Source organism: Mastigoproctus giganteus, chromosome 2 (assembly GCF_048544385.1).
Source record: "Mastigoproctus giganteus isolate SK-2022 chromosome 2, ASM4854438v1, whole genome shotgun sequence".
NCBI classification, from domain to species: Eukaryota; Metazoa; Arthropoda; class Arachnida; order Uropygi; family Thelyphonidae; genus Mastigoproctus; species Mastigoproctus giganteus.
The window spans coordinates 209,854,678-209,878,410 of record NC_143576.1 but is presented as its reverse complement, the minus strand read 5'-3'; the positions used below and the strand labels follow the sequence as shown (position 1 = coordinate 209,878,410).

The 23,733-nt window shown below is 38.1% G+C and overlaps 1 protein-coding gene across 1 annotated transcript in view; it reads left to right on the top strand.

The window, feature by feature from the left end:
- The first annotated feature begins 454 nt into the window (after positions 1-454).
- The window catches only part of LOC150090023 (uncharacterized), a 128,793-nt gene continuing 105,514 nt past the window's right edge, over positions 455-23,733 (top strand). Inside the window, exon 1 of the mRNA XM_090390152.1 lies at positions 455-581. Within this exon, the coding sequence (XP_090246278.1) occupies positions 455-581 (127 nt within the window). The remainder of the gene's footprint in view (positions 582-23,733) is intronic.

Genomic DNA, 23,733 nt, shown 5'->3' with positions numbered 1-23,733 from the left:
CGTTTTATTTATTTATTTATTTTAAATAGTACCAGCAATGTATTTCTTTTATATTTTTTCTTTAACGTTGTGTGTTTTACTTGGCAAATGATATTTAAATTTACAAGAACGATCTTCCTGGTTATAGATGAACAACTTTTATTATATGACAACTTAAATTTGCAGTGTGCATTATCTTAACTTTCATAATATTCCTCACTACATTATGTCATTGCATTAGGTTAAAATAATGATTTTACCCATTTAGCTACTTATTACTTATTAATATTAAAAGCTGTATATTAATTAACATATAACTTTTGCATAATTCAATAATAATATACATCTTACTTTCTATCTTCCGTAGAAAGTTCAAACTTTCTACGGAAGTAGTATATCAGCGCCCTCTATAAACAATTAGTTCGTGAATTTTAGCGTGTAGGAAGCGGAAATATTTTTTGACGATTAAACGGATATGGCGGATGATGAAAAATTAAGTTTAGATTGTATTTGTCAGTTCATTTTAGAAAAGGGAGGAAAAATTACAAATCATGAATTAGTGAAGCATTTTAAAAAATATTTAAGTGACCCAAATCGACAAGGTGAGTGTGAGAATTACACGAAATTTGCTAACTGATTTGTTTTATATCCTGAAACTGAGTGCCTTGGTTGTGTTTATAATTCTGAAATGTTGCTTTTTATTAAAATAAAGATCTCTGAAAAGAAATATGTACCTTATTGCTGTATTTTTTTGGGATAGTTGTTGTTTATACAATGGTCGTCTAAAAGGTTGGAATGTAAATAAAATTTCCCTTCGAGTTCCGTTATTTTACTCATGTCTTTGTGATATATTGCAGAAAGTTGTACGACACCTAGTGGTAGCAAACTTACTATGTAGTTTGTTGTCAGCTGCTATTTTGGCAGCATTCTGTAATGGCAGAGAAATGTCTATAAAGTTACACAAGAAATCAAGTGAACCGCCTCTGAGCGAATTGAAATCACGAATATGAAATAAATAAATAAAACCATCCATGAAGTGTACCGTTATCGAAACAGAATCATTTGGGTTGACAAGTCAAAAGCATTGCAAGCAGAAAAGTAGACAAAACAAAGTAATATAATTTTTGTGTAATTATTATTTATTTTATTATTATTATCATTAGCTATACAGTGCAAGGAAGCCTGAAGCTTTTGCTGCACCAGCCAAAAAAAAAAAAAAAATAATAATAATAATAATTCCAAGTTACCCTAAGAGAGAGAGAGAGATCAGTCAGAAGTAGAAGGGAATCACCAAGGAAGAGAAGAATGATGATATCCAGCCCTGGGAGTGCCAAGCCCATATTTGCCAGATGTGAGCCCATGAATTAATATTCAGTAATAAAGTAAACATGCTTAAAGTTTATATGATTTGTCCACAGTTAATGTATAAATGAGGAAAATTATCATCAGCATGACAATATCTGTAGGAATGTTATGGAGTATATTTTTGTAATGAATGCTGAAACTTACACAGTTTCTCCTTATGTTTCCAGAATATGTTTGATTTTTTATCCTAGAAACTAAATGCTTTTATTTATTATTATTCTAGAAGTTGAATATTTCTAGAATAAAATGAATAATGCCGAATAGCTTGAAATTGCTGATGCTTGTTATCATCAGGTCTATTTGCATGCAGTGAAGGTTGAAAGAAATCAAAAGGGCTGGAGGGGGATTATGCAGAATCATAATATGGTTATATAAATTACATGGAAAAAACATATTACAAGTTTGGGTAAGAACATTCAAAATTATAACACAAGCAGCACAAGTTCAGACTTCACTTTTACATAATTTAAATGTAAAAGCAGCGCTTTAGCAAGTATCACTGATTCCACAGCAAAGTCAAAAAATATTGCTCTAAACCATGATGTGTGCTAGGTACCATCCTGTAACACAAAGGGGTCTTTACTTCGTTTTGTTACCCAGTGTGGGGTTGCTCCCTTCACTTCCCTCCCCTTGCTGTTTAGGTGTATAACTGACATAGGTGGTCAGGAGTGAGAATGCTACAGTATTGGTACTCTTGACTACCTACGTCAGCTCTACACCTAAAAAAAAACACTTTTTTTTTTTTTTTTTTTTAAATAAGAACATATTTTGTTGAGCTATGATTTATAGAGTAATATAAACTGTTAGTCTCAGTTCCCTTAAACTTACACCATTTTGCACCCTATTCAATGGTTTTGAAGAGGATGCAAAAACAAGCTTTTAATATATATATAGGACCTAGTTTATAGAGATTTATTCTGATATATTTTAGTATTAGTATTGGCAAATAATGCAAGAAAGGAACCTTATACAGCATCAGCCAAAAAAAAAAAAAAAAAAATCCCATTTCACCTATCTATTCCCTCCAGTAGTTTGTCTAATTATTCCTAGGTAGTTAGGTATTTGTCTAGTTAATCTATGAGTTTATTTAGGCTGTCTACTTCCACAACAACAAATGGAAGTTTGTTCCAGCAATCAATCACCTGCTAGCTAAAGGCAAACTTCTGCACATCTATTCTGCAACCATCTTTCCTCAGTTTGAATTTATGTCCCCTGATGTGCATGGTCTGAGCAAGAGGAAGAATCCCATCAGCATTGATCTTGCTCAATCCATTCAAAGCCTTAAATGCCTCAATCAGATCACCTCGCGGGTGCTTATAGTTCTCCAGATGGTGCAGTTTGCAGAACTGAAGCCTTTCATTTTCACAGATATAAGGAATGCAGAATTGGAATTGAGGAAGTACAATGTGTACAGACAGGATAAGAAGTTGAGAAACGCATAAAATCTAAGGAAGTGTATCCAGTTGATATGGGTGGACAGTGCAATGTTGAGTCAGTTTGGTGTGACACTGGAAAAGCAAAATTGAGAGTAGGAGTGCGTTATAGGCCAAATGACTCTGATGAGTACAATGAACAACTGTACAGAGAAATAGAGTCGGTCAGTAAATCAGTGTCTTATAATGAGGGATTTTAACTACCCAGATATTGACTGGAACTTGTGAGTTGGCCACTCGCACACTAGCAAGGCTTTTGTGGATTTATTGGATGATTGTTTTCCACAGCAGCATGTTTGAGAGGCAACCAGAGAGAGAGTAATACTCTTGATCTTATTATCAGCAATGATTCTTCATGCATTAAGAATCTGCAGATAAAGGAACCACTAGGTATCAGAGATCAAAGTGTGCTGATGTGGGATTTATTCAATGATGTAACTACCATCAGGACTAAAGGGAAGGGTTTTTGCATTCGTAAAGGTGACTACATTGGTTTCAGAAAGTTTTTAAATTCTATACAATGGAACCAATTGATGATGTTACCAACAGCAAATTCTAAATGGGAAGCATTCAAGGAGGGAATCTTAGAAGCTACTAGGCTTTTTGTTCCAACTAAGAAATATTGTTCAAGGTTTAGGTCTAAATATTGGATTTTGGTGTTCATAGGCCCTTTTATTCCAAAATGCGCTAAAAGGGGGGGGGGGGTAAAATGCTTCTGTTTAACTGTTTGACTGCAAATCACGTCAGTTAACGTCTCAAGTTTCAACAATAATAAACCACCTCAATTGACGGAGTAAACATCACTTCGATTCTTGTAGTTTCGAGAACAGTCACTAGATAGTGTATGTGTATTGAATTGAAGCTCCTAGAGTCGATTACACATGTTTTATCAGTTCATTTTCCATTAGTCACAGTGAAAAGAGTGAACTGTTGTTGCTTTTTTTTAAATTTTTCCCCTCCTTTGTAGGCCCTAGGCACTATGCCTATGCGTAATGGCAAATGCGGCCCTGCCTAAATGAATGTCATATGAACTAAGGAGACTCATGGCAGAAAATAAAAATGCATGGGATGCATATAAACTAATTGGTGACACAGAACCCTATGATAGATATAAACTGATCTGTAATCAAGTCACAAGTTAGACATGCGAAGGCAGATTATGAGAAATCCTTGACAAAAGATGCAAAGGAAAACAACAAAGGTTCTTTACTTATGTAAACTCTAGAAGGAAGGGAATGAATCAGATTGGTCCATGTGATATCGATGGTTCAACTGTTGATGATCCTTCTCAGGTAGCTGACAAACTGAATGAGTATTTCGCATCTACATTTACACACGAGGAGATATTCAGGGAGGGAATGCCAGAAGTTTATCAAACTTTGGCAGGAGCTAAACGATTTTGCAATTAACTGAGAGTAAAGTGGAGAAGAAATTGTTGAAGTTAAACATAAGAAAAGCACCTGGGTTGGATGGGATCTTTTTTTTTTTTTTTTAGGAGCATTACTACTAAGGCCATATTGCTCCGGGGATATGCGGTGGTCATTCCCTGACCTTTCTGCATCCTCCGTATTTGGTGGTCACGGGCTCGAATCCCGGTCTAATCAAGAAGTGCGTGCTACGCACTGCTGCTCCTGCCCACCTGGCTATGGAGGCGCCATGGATGGGATCTATCCAGTTATATTAAAAGAGGCGGCAGAGGAAATAAGCAAACCCTTAGCCGTAATTATGAGAGCTTCTTTGGACTCGGGAGAGGTTCCCATGGACTAGAGATGTGCAAAATGTGTCCCCCAATTCACAAAGGGCGACACAAGTAATTACAGACCTGTTAGTTTAACTTCTGTTCTGGGGAAATTAATGGAGTTTCTGGTTAAAGAAGCCGACCGGGCTAGCCGAGTGGGTAAAGTACCTGCCCGGCAACCCAAAGGTCGCGGGTTCGATTCCCGCCTAGGGCTTGGATCAAAGTACTGAAAAAACCTTGGGAGGTGCAATATGGCCACAGAAGCCGATGCGCCAACAACTACCAAATCAAAAAAAAATCAATCAATCTGGTTAAAGAATTAATTCAGGACCATCTAGACAAGCCTGCAGTTATAGTTGAGACATGCCATGGGTTTGTTAAGGGAAAGTCTTGTCTGACCAGTTTGATTGGATACTATGATGCAGTCGCACTGGATGCAAAAAATAATTTTGATATCATATACTTGGATTTTAGGAAAGCTTTTGATACTGTTGCGCATGGAAGACTAATGTACAGGTTGGAGCAGTATGGCATTAAGGGCAAATTGCTGCTATGGATAAAGTGATGGTTGAGTGGGAGAAGACAGAGAGTGGTAATTAATGGACACTGCTCTTTGTGAAATAATGTTATTAGTGGAGTCCCTCAGGGTTCGTTGTTGGGCCCATTGTTATTTTCTGTATTTATTAATGATACTGATGAAGGTATATCTGGTTTAATGTCCAAGTTGGCAGACAATACAAAGGTTGGTAGGGTTATTAATGACACTAATGACAGTATGCTACTGCAACAGGATCTAGGAAAATTGAGCAGATGGGCTGAGAGATGGCAACCGAATAATAACATTGACAAATGTAGAGTACTGCATATGGGTAGCAGTAACCCCAGAGTAACATATCGACTTTGTGGTGCTATACTCATGGTAGTGGAGAATGAAAAGGACCTGGGGGTAATTGTGCAGTCAGATATGAAGTTTTCTGAGCAGTGTGGACAGTCTACAAGAGTAGCTCATGGTGTCTTGTCAATGATATACAGAAATTTTTATAGTAGAAATAAGGAGGTTATTATCCCCTTGAGTACTGTATACAGGTTTGGAGGCCTCATTTTAGGATGGATGTAGAGCTGCCAGAACGAGTATGGAGAAGGGCAACAAGATTGGTAAATGGAACAAATGGTTTCTCTTACAAAGAAAGGCTGAAGTCCTGCAAATTGTAGTGTCTGGAGGCTAGGCACCTGCAAGGGGATCTGATTGAGGTGAATAGTTTATGAGCAAGCTCAGCGCCGATGGGATTCTTCCTCTTGCCCAGATGAGGAAAGACCCAACTTCACTGTGCTGTTTCCTGTTATACCTGCCATGGCGATTTCTAAAACACATTGGAATTGTTAATGTCCATATGTTTAGCCAGTTTCTCCGCTGCAGTGTGTAAGGTAACACCAATAACATTCACTCCACCTGATCACTTCTGCACATGCCATTTGTAAACAGCTTGTTCTAGATCTTTATCTTTGCTTACTTTCATGTGCTTTCTGTTACTCACAGAACCCATAAATTCAGTATTATACTTTAATGCAGAACTTTGGCGGTTTCCTTTGGCCTTGCGAATATCAGAAACTTTGCTCTTTAACTCCATACTGCTCACAAACACCGGCCACCGAGGCACCACTCTAAGCTTTTGACCGACACTTAAATGAACATTCTTTCTTTTAATACTTGTTTGTTTTGAAGCCATTGCTGGTCACAAAAATGATTTTAAATAATACTAACAATGGATAAATGTTAATACAAAGTGCACTGTCCTCACGCTCACAGCCAGGGGCAACAAAAACAAACAATACTGCCATTGTGCGTGGTAACTGATGGACAGCCCATGAATTACGGTGCACATCTGGAAAATGGTGGTATAGTGGAATTTCGATTATCCAGAATTTTGTCCAGGAAATTGAGGGGAAACTGTAGTAGCAAATAATGCAAGAAAGAAAGTTTATAGAGCATCAGCAAAAAAAAAAAAAACTACCCACCAGATCTTTCCAGATTTTGTCCAGATCTTTCTTGAATTTATTAAGCTACCCACTTTCACAACAATAAATGGAAGTTTGTTCCAACAATCAACCACCTGCTGGCCGAAGGTAAACTTCTGCACCTCAATCCTGCAACTGTCTTTCCCCAATTTGAATTTATGCCCCTCATGTGTATATTATTATTAGCCACATAGTGCAAGGAAGCCTGAGGCTTATGCTGCACCAGCCAAAAAAAAAAAAATTCCGAGTTACCCCGAGAGAGAGAGAGAGAGAGAGAGAAGTAGAAGGAAATCACCAAGAAAGAGAAGAATGATGATATCCAGCTCAGGACCCTGGATGTGCCAAGCCCATACTCACGAGATGTGAGCCCCTGGGGGTAGTCTTAGTAGGAGGAAGAATGCTATCAGCATTGAGCTTATTCAATCCATTCAATGCTTTAAATACCCCAGTCAGATGCCCTTGCAAGTACCTAGTGTCCAGATGCTGCAATTTGCAGAACTGATGACTTTTCTTGTTAAGAGTACCATTTTGTTCCCTTCACCAATCTCACTGCTCTTCTCTACATCCATTCCAGCAGGTCTACATCTTTCCTGAAATGAGGCATGTACAGTACACAAGATGCAGTCTAACTATGGCATTTTACAAAAGGATAATCACCTCTTTATCCTTGCTAGCAAAGTTCCTGTATATCATTGAAAAAACCCAATGTCCTGGCAGCTTGTCTGCATTGCTCAGGGAACTTCTTATCTAACTGCAGGATTACCCCCCAAGGCTTTTTTATTTTTAACTATGCTGACTGTAGTTTCACACAGTTGGTATATTAGTATGGATTTACTGCTACCATGTGAAGTACCTTGCATTTGGGTAGCAGTTAAGCATCAACTGCTATTTCTTAGCCCATTGGCCTAATTTCTGTAGATCTTGTTGCAGCAACTTACCTTGATTACTGTCACTAACCACCCTGCCAATCTTTGCATCAACTGCAAATATTAGGCCTGTTATGCCCTCATTAATAAATATTGAAAACAACAATGAGCTCAGCACCGATCCATAGGGGAACTCCACTGATTACATTAGTTTAACGTAGCCCAGTGGGCAGGAGCGAGAGTGCATAGCACGCATTCCTTGAGTGGACCAGGGTTCAAGCCCGTGACTACTAAATACGATAAATATTTGTATTGACGATAAACTCTACTGACTTGGTTGTCGTGCTGGAGTATAAACAGAAAATTTATTTATTTTAATTTGATAGTATGAACCAGAGCCATAATGCTCAATACATTCTATGTTGATATCAATATTTGTAAAATAATAAGAGAAGTTTACCTCAATAAAATACGTAGAACACTTCCATATGATACTCATCAGCAATTAAAACAAAAAAATCGAAAATCTTATATTACAGTAAAAATAATTAAAAATCAATTGAACACAATTAAAAATCAGTCTAACACAATTAAAAATTAAATAAATTAATTAAAAGAAATTTAATGAAAAAATTGCAAAACAATTTTCCTTCCTCGAAAATTATTGAATAGGGGTGAGCATGAAACTTAAATAGGGATTATTTGTGTTCGTGAATACACGTAAAAGCCCGAGAATCGGAGATTAGAAATGACCGGCGAACATTAACAGAATTCTCATGTAATTTAATTTCGACAGTTTCTGCAATTAATAGTCTGGTATAATTATGTTGGACACTCTGATGCTGTCTAATTCTGACGCTGCTGACGTTCAAGAAGTACGAACTGAGGCCGCATGTTGATTAACACAAATTTCAGAGGAAAATGCATAGAACTTTGGTACGACGAGTTGCATTCAGTGCAAGAAATGTTGTATACCAAGTCATTTATTTGTGTTGTGAACGAGGAAAGGACTGAGTAATTTTTTTCAGTATAGTGTGTAGTTCCTGTATTGGCCTTTTTAATTCAGTATCTTTAAAGAATCTGTTAAGCTGTTTATGCCACTGTTCAACCTATGGGACAGAAATAAAGTATTTTTTAATATTACGATTGTTGGTTGATGTAGTATTTTGTATCCTGTCCCTAGCTTGTACCCTAATTCAGTTTATTGTAGCAAGGGGATAAACCCTGTTTGAGAAACTGCTGGTTAATATTTGTATTTCTGAGCCCAAAGCAGATTCCGTCATTGAATATTTATAGGCATTTAGAAATTGATTAAAGATAATAGATCTCTTGTAGGAGAACGGGTGATAGCTGTTATAATGCAGAAGTTGTTGTTGTTTGGTTTTTAGGAGCATTAGCAACTAAGGCCATATTGCTCCAGGGATATGCGGTGGTCATACCCTGACCTTTCCGCATCCTCCGTATTTGGTGGTCACAGGCTCAAACCCCTGTCTAATCAAGAAGCGTGTGCTATGCACTGCTGCTTCTGCCCACCTGGCTACAGAGGCACCAATGCAGAAGCAATGCGGTGTTTGTAGGTTTACGATAGATGTTAAATTGGATTTTATTTGAGTCCTGAGTAAGCGTGAAATTTAGAAATTTTAATGACTTTATATCCGGACCCTCCCTTTCCAATGTAAATTTGAGTCTAGAGTGAATCATTTTGCAATTTTTTCATTAAATTTCTTTTAATTAATTAATTTAATTTTTAATTGCATTAGATTGATTTTTAATTGTGTTCATTTGATTTTTAATTGTGTTCAATTGATGTTTAATTATTTTTTACTGTAATCTAAGATTTTCAATTTTTTCATTTTAATTGCTGGAGAGTATCATACAGAAGTTTTCTACGTATTATATTGAGGTAAACTTCTCTTATTATTTTAAAAATTAGTCTAAGAAGTGCAGTGACCATTGATAACCACTCTATCTTCTCCCACTTAACCATACCCTTATCTATAGCAGTAACTTGCTCTTAATGCCACATTCCTCCAGTTTATACAGCAATCTTTATGTGCAACTGTATTAAAAGCCTTCCTGAAATCCAAGATATTATGTCAAAATTATTTTTGCATCTAATCAGATTGGTCAGACAAGACTGCCCCTTAACATATCCATGCTGTGACTGCAGTATAATTGCATTCCTGTCCAGATGGTTCTGAATATTTCTTTAAACAGCGAGTCCATTCCCTGGAATCATGTTAAGCTAACAGGTCTGTAATTACTCATATCGCCTTTTGAACCCCCTTCATGAATTTAGGATACATTTGCACATCTCCAGTCTATATGGACCTTTCCTGAATCCAAGGATGCTCTCATAATTATGGCTAATGGCTTGCTTATTTTCTTTGCTGCCTCCCTTAATATAATTGGATAGATCCCATCCACTGAGAAGGGCAACTAGATTGGTGAAAGGAACAAAAGGTGCTTGTACCAAGAAAGACAGAAAGCTATAAAATGCAGCATCTTGAGACCAGGCACCTATGGGGAGATCTGATTGAGGTGTTTAAAGCCTTGACTGGATTGAGTAAGCAGAATGGTATTTTTCCACTTTCTGAGACTGCATGCATGAGGGGCATAAATTCAAGTTGAGGAAGGATGATTGCAGGATAGATGTGTTGAAGTTTTTCTTCTGCAAATGGGTGGTTGATTGCCTTCATTTGCCATTACTACTACTATGTGAGATTGATGTAATTTTTTATGCTTATGGCCTGGGCCACTGTACATTTGAGGGGGACCTTTCAGGCAAGTTACTGCTTCATTTCAGTTGCCTGAAACATCACCCTTAGATGTGTGGTGGTTTGTGATGTGGACTTGATGGACTGTATTATTGGTCTCACATGATAGAAGAGTGGTTATTGCGATAATAAATTATTACAACTTCAGGTAGCTTTCTTACATTTAGCTTCAGCCAGCAATTTCTTTTCCACTTTCCTCTCAGTTATTCCAGAATCATTTAGTTCCCTGGTTTATACAGCAATTTTACCTAAATTACTCATGTGTGAATGTAGATGCAAAACACTTATTGGGCTTAAGCAGAATCTTGAACAGTTAAACTGTCGACATCCAGTGGACCTATGTGATTCATGCCCTTGCTTTTAGTGTTTACATAATAAAAGAAGTCTGCTATTTTTTTTTTTGCATTCTTTGCCAGAGACTTCTCTTAATCTGCCTTAACTTACCTAACCTCCATTGTGAATTGATTACAGACTAGTTTATATCTACCATTAGCTTCTGTATCACCTGATAATTTATTTGCATCCCGTGCATTTTTCTTCTCTGCCACAAGTCTCATCAGTTCATATGACTTCCATTTAGGTCTAAGCCTTGAATAGTATTTCTTAGTTGGTATGAAAAGCCTAATAGCTCCTATCATTATTTCCCTGAATGCTTCCAATTTAGAATTTGCTGTTTGCAACATCATCAGTTTGTTCCACTGCATAGAATTTAAAAACTCTTTGAGACCACTATAGTCATTCTTACGAAAGAAAGAGCCTTTCCCTTTATTCTTGACAGTGGTTATGTACTTGGAAGTAAATTCCACCTCAGTACACTGTGATTGCTGCCACCCAGTGGGTCTTTTACCTGCAGATTCTTAATGCATGAAGAATCGCTGCTGATGAGTACTGCTTCCTCTTGTTTCCTCCCTAATATGCAGTTGTAGAAAACAGTCCAATAAATCCACAAAATTCTTGGTAGGTGTGAGTGACCAACTCAGTCTTAAACAACATGGTGTTAGGAAGCAAAGCTCTTACAGTACTAGACAAAAAAATACTCATTTACCCATTACTTCTAATGAAACTGGCCAACATGATTTTTACCTCTTTCCATGGATTCTGTTACCTAAATATATGAACTATTTGCAGTAAATTTTTAAGTTCAGATTTTTAAATTAATTCTTAAAATATCACATATGTTACAGTTTCTACATATACAGGATTTTGTGTATACTCATGCCGACCGGGCTAGCCGAGTGGGTAAAGTACCTGCCCGGCAACCCAAAGGTCGCGGGTTCGATTCCCGCCTCGGGCTTGGATCAAAGTACTGCAAAAACCTTGGGAGGTGCAATATGGCCACAGAAGCCGATGCGCCAACAACTACCAAATCATCAAAAATCAATCAATCGTGTATACTCATAATAGGTATATCTTAGTTCAATTTTGGGAATTAAATATGAACTGATGTGTTGTTATTACCAAGAAATAATAATGTTTGCACATACTTATAGAAGACAGTAATGTTGGGGAGTGTTAACATGTTCAACCTTGTATGTCTGTCTGTCTGTCTGCTTCCCACTTCTCTCTTTTAGTAATGGAAAGATAGTAGTAGCACAAGTATGTGTACGTATCAGTTGCATATATCAATTGGTGCCAGGACACAGAATTTTGTGTTTCTGAAAACAGATAAGTTTTTTGGAAATTTTTACTGTCTTTTTGATTAATTAACATATTAAATCGTGTTTTACAAATAGTTTAAATATTCTTAGTCATGTTCATTAGCTTATTTTTAAATTTAGCTAGCAATTTTGTAAGTTATGACTTGCTATTTATACTGCTATTGTATCAGTATTTTGGCATGAATATCGTAGCATGTAACAGGAGTGCAGAGGAATAGTAGGATTTTAATTATAATAAATGCGTAGCTCAAAGGTTCTAATCACTAGTTGGGCATATATCATTTTTGTGTTTTGTGAAGGAATTTTTACTTTTTAGCAAGTATATTACTAATTTAACATTGCAATTGTTACGGTATAGCATAACATATATCTCAAACTTGATAGTGTAAGGTATAACATAAAACTAGATAGCGTAATATGTACATTGCATTTAGGAATCTTTTAGCGTACTGTAGTATTGTCAATCAATCAATTAAATTTATTAATTTAATTGATTTTCATTGTTAATCAATTCAATTGTATTTAAACAGAAATCATGCTCCAGCCTAGAGCAGCAAAGCAACGGGCACAAAGTAGTGGGAGTGCTGTGGCATGGGGGAGAACGAAGGGGATGATTCTCCAATGCATTACAGCCTAAAGAAATGTGCAACTTGTGAAATGTTTGCAGATTGTCTGGAACAGGTTGTGATGCAGCCAAGAAGGAGGTCTTTGTGTGTGCTAAGTGCAGAGACTGTGAAGAAATTGGGTGCCAAGACATTCTGATGGAATTTATGAGAGTTTGAAGAGTAGGATAGATGCCTTCGAAGAAATTAAGATGGACGGGTACCATTAAGCTCTCAGCTGCCAAATTCAATGCCAGAGCTCACTCTTGTGCATCAGACAACAAAGTGGCACTCCTCAAGGCAGAATGCACTGGTCCCACAGGAGCTAGTTATTGGCAGTGACTATTGTCAGGGAAAAGGGAAATATGTTGTGCAAGAAGGATAAGTAGAATAGGACCGGGATATTCTGGCAGGGACAAAAGTAATAGGTGATATCTGTTGTAGAGCAGATATCACCTTTTAAGGGTACAAAAGGTGATACTGTTGCACATATTGTCACTAATGATATTAAGAGTAAGAGATCCGAGGACTTTGAGGTTGTTTGGTCCTTGAGGTTGTCACAGACATTCTCTCAGATATGCCAGACAAGCTGTACTTACTACCTGGGAGTCTAAAACACTGATGGAACTGATATTTGGATGACTCTCAAGTCAAGTGGACCCAATTTCGGCGAAGTCCGGATGGTCTGTGACAGCCAGATCCTCTGCTTGCACCTTCACGATGATGGGACTGTTAGTAATCCTGGGTATAACCTCCATGCACAAGTAAATGGTGGGTGACCACCCTGTGCGAACCAACGTAAGCAGGGGTCGAGGTGTGGCACCCACACCACATGGAGGAAAGCTGCCCCCCTACGTTACCAGGCAGTACTAGGTGGTAGATGACTCTCATCAACCGGTGCAGTACCACCACTTTGCTTATTGGAGGCTTGAAGTGGTGGAACCCATGATTAGTCTCTAGAGCTAAGTTCCGGTCAACCCTTCCCTATCTCTTCCATCATGCAGTATGATTGATGACTTTTGAGGTTATGGTGAACATCGTGGCGAGATCCAATATTCCTTACATTTCAAGGGTACAGCTCTAAAACGGTGTTCCCAGGTCGGCCACTAGTTAGTACACCGGACCAAACCTATTGGTAACTCTCGCGGAGGCTTCCGGATCAGCTAGTGTATAATCTTGCTACCTCTACTCTGCCAGATAGCGACTGGAGGGAGTCCGAGTAGTGTGTATGCAGGGAGCATTGTCGAGGCCACATTATGTCAAGGATCTGGGTATATTCTTACCATGTGTACGCCATATCCAAAAATTTCATTACTTCATGCAGCATGTCCCACCCACTTTTTCTTACTATTGAATACACCATGAATTGTCAAACTAATAGAGCAAGCTTATCTGCAAAAAGATCTAAACCTCCCAAACACTTCCTAATTCATTTCACAAATATACGTGGTCTCATTTCTAATCTCAACGATGTCCATTTCCACTTGCAGTCAACCAAACCCCATGTACTTTTTCTGAAAGAATCTCAGTTATCGGTTGATTCAACTACTGCTCATCTCAGATACCCAAATTATTCACTGTATGATTCCTTTCACCTCAAAAGTGGGCGCCTCTGTAGCCAGGTGGGAAGGAGCAGCAGTGCGTAGCACACGCTTCTTGATTAGACCGGGGTTCAAGCCCATCCCACGAAATATGGAGGATGCGGAAAGGTCAGGGAATGACCACCGCATATTCCCGGAGCAATATGGCCTTAGTTGCTAATGCTCCTCAAAACCAAACAACAACAACAACAACAGCAGCCTCAAAGGTGGTACTTGTGCATATGTCCGTTCTGATATTCCCTATCAGAGACTTGGCAATTTGGAATCTCCTCTCTTTGATCTTCTCTGGCTTAAAATCTATCTTCCTCATTGTGTCAAATTTATCTGTTGTCTCTACCGTTCTCCCAACTCCACTAATCACCTGGAGCTCTTTGACTTTCTCTCTTTGCAACTTGACTTTCTCCAGTCCAACTTTCCTAACAGTGAGGTAATTTTCCTTGTTGATTTTAATGTTCACAACTCCAGCTGGCTTCCGTTTTCTAGTCACACTGACTCAGCTGGTCGAGATGCTGAGGCTTTTGCAATTACTAATGACCTTGCACAGATTGTTCATTTACTTACAAGAATACCGGACAATCCTAATCATACAGCCAGCACGCGTGATCTTTTTCTCACAAACAACCCTTCTAAGTACACGGTCGAAGTGAAAAGTCCTTTAGGCACTTCAGATCACAACTTGGTGATTGTCTCTTCTCCAATGGAACCTTTATCTCATGGCTATTCCCAACACCGTGTTGTTTGGCATTATGCAAAATGGGATGACCTGCAAGATTTCTTTTCCTCTTTTCCTTAGGCGGATTACTGTTTCAAAACTTCTGATGTCAACGTTTGCCCAGATTGTGTCAGTGAAATTACTTCTTCTTGTACTTGTCTGTACTTGTTAACAGGAGAGACTGCTTCTACAGGGATGGGATACTCTTAAATAGAAAGGGTGCAAGAATGTTTGCTGATGCTATCGAGGCAGTGTTAGGTGGGTCGGAAAACTGCTAGATTGGGGGGATACAAGGACTAATAGATTAACAGTAGCCACTGGCAGAGGAGAAAGTGATTCTTGCACTGCTTCTATTGGAATGAGCAGCAGCCTGGAAAATAAGATGCAGGATATTACAGAGACTGCTGGGAATCATGGGGGTACAAGTAAACACATGGGTTGTGTTAGGGTGGCTAAGAGGAAGAGCAGGTGCATGTATACTTGCGTGTACACCAATGCTAGGAGTTTAGTAAATAAATTTGATGAATTTGAGTTATTGCTCAAAACATCAAAGGCAGATATTGTTGGGATTTCAGAGACGTGGTGTCACACAGATATAAGGAATGCAGAACTGGAATTTGGGGAGTACAATGTCTACAGAAAGGATAGACAGGATAGGAAGGGAGGAGGGGTTATGCTATTAGTTAAGAGACACATAAAATCCAAGGAAGTGAAGCCAGTCGACATCACTGGACAGTGCAGTGTCGAGTCAGTTTGGTGTGACATAAGCATTGGGAGATCAAAATTGAGAGTAGGAGTGTGCTATAGGCCTAATGACTCTGATGAGTATAATAAGAAACTGTACAGGGAAATAGAGTGGGCCAGTAAATCAGAGAGTCTTATAATGGGGGATTTTAATTTCCCAGATATTGACTGGAATTTGGGGGCTGGTCACTCACACACTAGCAAGGCTTTTGTGGATTTATTGGATGATTGTTTTCTACATCAGCATGTTCGGGAGGCAACTAGAGGGAGTAATACTCTTGATTTGATTATCAGTAGTGATTCTTCATGCATTAAGAATCTGCAGATAAATGAACCACTAGGTGGCAGTGATCACAATGTTCTGAAGTGGGAGTTACTCAAAGAGGTAACTACCATTAGGGGTAAAGGGAAGGGGTATTGCTTTCGTAAAGGCGACTACGATGGACTGAGACAGTATTTAAATTCTATACAGTGGGATCAACTGATGATGTTACCAACAGCAAATTCAAAATGGGAAGCATTCAAAGAACTTATCTTGCAAGCTACTAGGCTTTACATACCAACTAAGAAATATTGTTCAAGGTTTAGGCCTAAATGGATGTCAGATGAACTAATGAGGCATATGGCAGAGAAGAAAAATGCATGGGATACATACAAATTAACACGTGACACAGAAGCCTATGATAGATACAAGTTGATCTGTAACCAAGTTACAAAGGAGGTTAGGCAGGCGAAGGCAGATTACGAGAGATCCGAGACATCCTTCTTGAAATGAGGCCTGGAGGCCTCATTTCAAGAAGGATGTAGAGCTGCTGGAACGAGTACAGAGAAGAGCAACAAGATTAGTGAATGGAACAAAGGGGCGCTCTTACGAAGAAAGGCTTAAGTTTTGCAAATTACAGTGTCTGGAGACTAGGCACCAGCGAGGTGATCTGATAGAGGTGTACAAAGCCTTGAATGGTTTGAGCATGCTCAATGCTGATGGGATTCTTCCTCTTGCTCAGAATAATCACCTGAGAGGGCATAAGTTCAAATTGAGGAAAGACAGATGTAGGATAGATGTGCGGAAATTTGATTTTAGCCAGCGGGTGGTTGGTAGGTGGAACAGACTTCCATCCCTTGTCGTGGAAGTTGATAGCCTAAATAAGTTTAAGGCTCAGCTGGACAGGTATTTCGAACGAACAGAGGGGTGAAGTGGAAGTGTTTATTTTTTATTTATTTATTTTACTTTATTTTTTTTTGGCTGATGCTGCATAAGCTTGCTTTCTTGCATCAAATGCCTCTACTAATGCTAATGCTAATTATTCTTGCAGGAATGGAAACCTTTATCCCACACTCCACTTTGAAATCTCGTCCTTTATCTAAACCTTGGTTTTCCAATAAATTTGCTAAGGCTGTTCAAGAGAAGAATGTTGCATGTCGTAATTGACTTGTTTTTAATTCTTCAGTTTCATTTTCTGCCTACACCAAAGCTCGCAACAATTGTAAAGCAGTTATTAATCAGTCCAAACTAGAGTTTGAACAGGCTAAGAGTAGAAAACTTGCTTCTTGCCCTAATGGTAGCTGAGCATTCTGGTCTCTTGCCAAAGCTATTGGCCGCAACTTTTGCCCATCTCTGCTCCCACCTCTGTCCAAACCAGATGGTTCTGTTGTCACTTCAGCCAAGGATAAAGCTAACCTGCTAGCATCCCATTTTTCTTCCAACTCATGTATTAATGATCTTGGTAAAACACCTCCCACCATTCCCGACACTTTCCATTCAATGCCTCCTGTGGTCTTCCTTCAAAAGGATGTCAGAAGGATTTTGATTAATCTTGATGCTAAGAAAGCTCCAGGTGCCGATGGTATTTCTCCACTTGTTCTCAAAACATGTGCTCCTGAACTTACTCCTATTCTTTTCCACCTTTTTCCACTTTCTTATTCCAAAGGTGTTTTTCCTTCTCCTTGGAAATTTGCTCATATCCAGCCAGTTCCTAAAAAGGTGACAAATACCTCCCATCCAATTATTGTCCCATTGCAATTACTTCTACTCTTTCTAAAGTAATGGAGAAATCAATTAACCGCCAACTCTTAAACTACCTAGAAGCCTTCCATCTGATCAATGATCGCCAGTATGGATTCCGTCAATGTCGATCCACTGGTGATATTCTGGCTTGTTATCCATTTATGGACTAATTCAATGGAACGGTTCAGTGAAACACAAGTACAGGCATACCTCGATTAACGAATAGGATGCGTTCCACGAAATTACTTCGTTAAGCGAAACTTCGTTTTCAGAGGTAAAAATACTATGGCCAGAATAGGGATACGTTCCTACGTAAAGAAAATGAAAAGCTTTTTTTCGAACAAAGAAAAGTTTTATTAAATAAACAGTCAACTTACATACAAAGTGAAATCACATTTTAAAATATGAGGTTAAAGTTGATTGTTTATGCTTTTTTCCCCTTTCATTTAACAATTGCCTATACGGAGTTATTGCATTTAACACTGATCGCTTAACTATAACACTTCTTCCTAAGTCAGGATCATTTTCACTAAAAAAATTTAAAACGTTTTCAATATCATTTAAGCACCTTTTTAAATCTTTGGTTGTTAACACTTTTTCGGCAGGTACTTCTTTAACTTCGCCTTCACTATCTTTGTCTTCGTTGCTAACAAGGCTTTCTAAATCTTCCACTGAAAAACCATCATCTTCTGCATTCAATAAATTTCTAACATCCTCTTCATCGACATTTTCGAAACCTATTTGATTGAGCCATCTGGATAACTTCATTTCTAATTCTTGGATGTTATTTTCTTCTTCTAGTACAACTTCTGGCCATATTTTGCGCCAAACTCCATTTAAGCATTTCTTAGTGACTTCTTTCCAAGAACTATCAATGCTTTCTATTGCGTTTTTAATGGTGTAGTTTTTCCAAAAAGTTTTAACTGTCATTTCCTCTTTATCCTCTAGTTCAGTTAAATTGCTTAAAGTTCGACGCAGATAATAAGCTTTAAATGATGCTATTACTCCCTGATCCAATGGTTGAATCAGGGAAGTTGTGTTTGCTGGAAGAAACACAACTTTGACAGGAATGCATGTGTCCAACGTGTTAAGATCAGTAGGATGTCCCGGAGCATTGTCTAACAACAAAAGAGCTTTTTCTTCAAATTTGTTTTTATGACAATACTGTACAGTACTGTTTTACTCCAGGACAAAAGTGGTTAACAAACCAATCAGTAAATAACTCCTTGGTAACCCACGCTTTTCTATTTGCTTTCCATATTACAGGTAAATTCATTTTTATGTTACCTTTTAACGCCATCGGATTTTCTGAATGGTAAACTAATAACAATTTTAATTTATAATCGCCAGAGGCATTTGATCCAAAGAGTAACGTTAAACGGTCTTTGGCTGTTTTGAACCAAGCAGCTGATTTTTCTTCAATAGAAATGAAGCTTTTTGTTGGTAGCCGTTTCCAGAACAAACCGCTTTCGTCAACATTGAACACCAAATTTGGTGGAAAATTTTCACGTTTAATTATTTCCTTTAGTTTTTCTGGAAACTTATTTGCAGCTTCAACATCTGCACTTGCAGCTTCTCCTGTTAATTTTACACTATGAATCCTGGCCCGTTTTTTAAATTTCTCGAACCAACCACGAGAAGCCCCAAAGGTTTCCGTAATTTCTTCAGTTTGTTTAGATTTCAGGTGATTAAACAAAAATGGAATATTTTTTTATGTTAAATGGGGCTTGAAATTGCGGACTTCGTTATATCGAGGCTTCGTTATCAGAGGTAACGTTAACCGAGGTATGCCTGTAGTTGCTTTTGACATCTCAAAGGCTTACGATCATGTTTGGCATAAAGGTCTTCTAAACAAGCTTCCATCTTATGGTTTTCCAACTGTTTTTTGTAATTGGTTATCCAGTTTTCTCTCTGATTGCTCACTGGGGGTGATGGTAGATGGCACTCTGTCTTCTAACTTCTCCACTAATGCCGGTGTCCCCCAAGGTTCAGTTCTTTCCCCCACTCTTTTCCTCTTGTATATTAATGACCTTCTTCCATTGACCTGAAATCGTATTCATAGTTTTGCCGATGATAGCACATTGCATTCCACTTTCCATTTTGAGAAACCTTGCCCTGCTCAATCAGCTTCAACTTCTCGAAAATCTGCTACCAATTCCTTAAATGCCGATCTTCAGGTAATTCTCCAGTGGGGCAAAGACAACTTAGTTGATTTCAACCCTTCTAAAACTCAGTCTTGTCTTATATCTCGCAAAAAGGATTCTTCTGCTCCTATGCCCATCTTTAGTGACACTACGATTTCTAGGCAAAATGGTATATCTCTTTTGGGGATTACTCTGACTTCTAATCTCTCTTGGCACAAGCACATTACAAATATTGCTTCCTCTGCATCTAAAAAACTTGGTTTTCTTTTTCACTCTCGGCGTTACTTTTCTTCCAAACAGCTGCTCACTCTGTATAAATTGCAAATCCGCCCTGCCGTGGAATATTGTTCCCACATCTGGGGTGGTGCCCCCAAAACCTCTCTCAGGCTTCTTGATTCCATTCAGAGTACTCATTCAGTTTTTCTGCTCAGATAGCGAACAAACTGAATGAGTATTTTACATCTACATTCACACATGAGGAATTATTAAGGTTTGAAAATGGCAGAAGGTTATCAAATTGTAGCAGGATACTTAATGATTTTGTAATAACTGAGAGCAAAGTGGAGGAGAAATTGTTGAAGTTAAACATAAGAAAAGCACCTGGGGTGGATGGGATCTATCCAGTTATATTAAAGGAGGCGGCGAAGCAACTAAGCAAACAAACCCTTAGCCATAATTATGAGAGCATCCTTGGACTCAGGGGAGGTTCCCACGGACTGGAGAAGTGCAAATGTATCCCCAATTCACAAAGGGGGATCGAAGGGTGACACGAGTAATTACAGAGCAGTTAGTTTCACATCTGGTGAGTATGGGCTTGGCACACCCAGGGTTCTTAGCTGGATATCATCATTCTTCTCTTTCTGGTGATTTCCTTCTACTTCTCTCTCTTTCTCTCAGGATAACACAGAATTTTTTTTTTTTATCTGGTGCAGCATAAGCATCAGGCTTCCTTTGCACCATATGGCTAATAATAATAATAATATTTTTCTAAAACACATTTCTGGAGGTCACTACCATAAAAATAATAAAAACAATTTGCACTCTTGTTTATTGGGTTTTTCTGTTAGTGCAATCTATTATAAATGGGTAGTAAACTCGATATTATTGCATTTACGATAATCCCAATAATTGGAATTGTGTGGGTTTTTGCGTTATTATGGTGAAATGTGTTCCCCTACACTCAAGTTTTCAATCATATAAAAAACATAAATAACATAAATAAATTTTCAGAGTTTTCTCTTCATTCCTGTTTACTTATTACAATGGTGAAGGGAAAGGGACCAATGGAAAGTGCAAGTGCTGGCAGTGCTAGGAAACGAAACAAAATTGATTTAGAAATGAAGATGATTAATTAAGAAGTACGAAGCAGGACAGAGTTTGTTATCTATTGCACGGAATTAGGTCTCGCTGCTTCAACAGTGAATACTGTTTTAAGGGACAGTGTGCATATAAAGGAACATGTTAAAGGATCAATGCATTTAAGATCAATAGCGATCATCACAAAACAGTGTTCAGGTGCTATATTGAAGATGGAAAAGCTATTAATAATATGGACGGAAAATCAGATTCAGAAGCAAGTGCCCCTGAGCCCAATGGGCATTCAAGCAAAAGCAAGAAGTATTTATGAAGATATTAAGGATAAGTACACTGAACCCCAAGCCAAGTTCGTGGCAAGCAATGGGTGGTTTAATAGGTTCAAGCATCGCACTGGTTACCAAAACATTAAAGTATGCGGTGAAGTCGCCAGTGGCAATTCTGCAGCTGCAGAGAAATTTTATGATGTGTTGGAAAAAACCCCTTCTAAATCTCCACAGCCCTCAACTTCAGCAGTGGTGTTCCTATCAGCCAGAGAGTTAATTCTGGCAACGATGCTCGAAAGGTAAAACTTACTGACGTTATGCCTGTCTCCTCTCTCTTTTTGTAATGTTATAATTTTGAAATTTTTGTAATTTTTCCTGCACATGAGATAAAAAATTGAATAAATAATTCTATTTACATGTTCATTGAACATTTCTTTTTTGCTTCAATTAAATTTGTGAGTGCTGCATAAGCATTTAGGAAAATTCCGACTTATGTAGAGTTCAGTGGAACGCAACCCTTACGTAAGTCAGGGAGTGGCTGTACTTAGATTTCAGGAAAGCTTTTGTTACTATTGCACATAAAAGACTGCTGTACAAACTGGAGCAATGTGTCATTAAGGATAAGTTACTGCTATGGATAAAGGGATGGTTAAGTTGAAGAAGACAGAGAGTGATTATCAATGGGCACTGCTCTTCGTGGACTAACATTATGAGTGGAGTTTCCCAGGGTTCAGTGCTGGGTCCATTGTTGTTTTCAGTATTTATCAGTGATATGGATGAAGGTATATCAGGCTTAATATCTAAGTTTGCAGATGATACAAAGGTTGACAGGGTGGTTAACAACATTCATCAGGGTGAGCTACTGCAACAAGATCTAGGAAAATTGGGTCAATGGGCTAAGAAATATCAGCCAAAGTTTAATATTGACAAATGCAAGGTAATGCACATGGGTCGCACTAACTCCAGAATAACTTATCAACTGTGTGGTACTACACTCAGTGTAGTGGAGAATGAAAGAGACCTGGGGATAATTTTGTAGCCAGAAAAATGAAATTCTCTGAGCAGTGCAGACATGCTGCCAGGACAGCTCATGGGGGTTTTGTCAATGTTATACGGATACTTTGCTAGCAGGGATAAGGAGGTGATTATACCTTTGTATAAGGCTATGGTTAGTCTGCATCTTGAGTGCTATATACAGGTCTTGATGCCTCACTTTAGGAAGGATATAGAACTGTTGGAATGGTGCAGAGAAGGGCAACCAGATTGGTGAAGGGAACAAAATGGTGCTCTTACCTAGAAAGGCTTCAGTTCTGCAAATTAAGTTCTGCATCTCGAGACAAGGCATCTATGGGGAAATCTGATTTAGAGATGTTTAAAGAGGTGTTTAAAGCCTTGATAGGATTGAGTAAGCTGAATATTAATGGTATTCTTCCACTTGCTGAGACTACACACGAGGAGGATAAATTCAAGTTGTGGAAGGATGGTTGCAGGATAGATGTATGGATGTGTGCCTTCAATCAGTAGTGGGTGAATATTGTAATAGGCTTCCATCTATTGTGGAAATTGATGGGTTTTATAAATTCAAGGGACAACTAGACAAGTTCTTGGAGGGTACAGATGGATGATTTTTTTTTTTTTTTTTTTTCACTGATTCTATTATAAGCTTTCTTTCTTGTATAATTTGCCATTACTGCCACTATATTGTTTCTTCTGTGTTTTGCTTAGTTCTGTATTGTTAAAATGTTTAAGAAGAAGCAAAGGACTTGTTCAAATCACCCTGAAAATTTCAGCTTGTGGTCATTTTACAACATGGGCTCAGAGAAAGAACATCTACAATATTGATAATTGTGTATATTCTTTGTAATTTGGTTGCAAGATTGTTGATCAGGGCAAAACTTGGGCTTCACTGTTGTATTACCTGTACCACAAATCTGAGGATTTGGCTAACTAGGAAAATTAAAAGTATGCCTTTTGCTGTTCTTAATGTGTACCAAGAACATGCAACCACATTGACTATTGCTATTTCTGTATGACAGAAATATCTGGGGTGTCCAGAAAAAGCAAGTACAGCATCAAATATCCTAACACATCATCTTCAGTAATGCTGTTCCACATAATGAAGACTTGCTGATACCAGATCTCCAAAGGTTATGGGATAAAGGAAGCAGTGATGAATATAGCAAGGATTCTTGTGTTGCTGACTTTGCTGGACTGTCCATTTCAACAGATTTGAACTACCAACCAGAAAATTATAATGTGCTGCTGCACTTAATTAATCAAGAGGAGTTGAATGACTTAGTTTGTGATTTAAATTTATCTAAAGAGCAATTTGGATCAAACTACCAGCTTCTGTAATGAATTATTTAAAAATAATTTGATACAGAAGACAGTATATGTTTCTGTAAAAATATTAGTGGTTATTATTGTGTATTATTGCTTGACACAGAGCAAAATGGAGACAGAATAAATACTGACAAGTTTAATATTAATTGGAAAACACACATATTTAATTT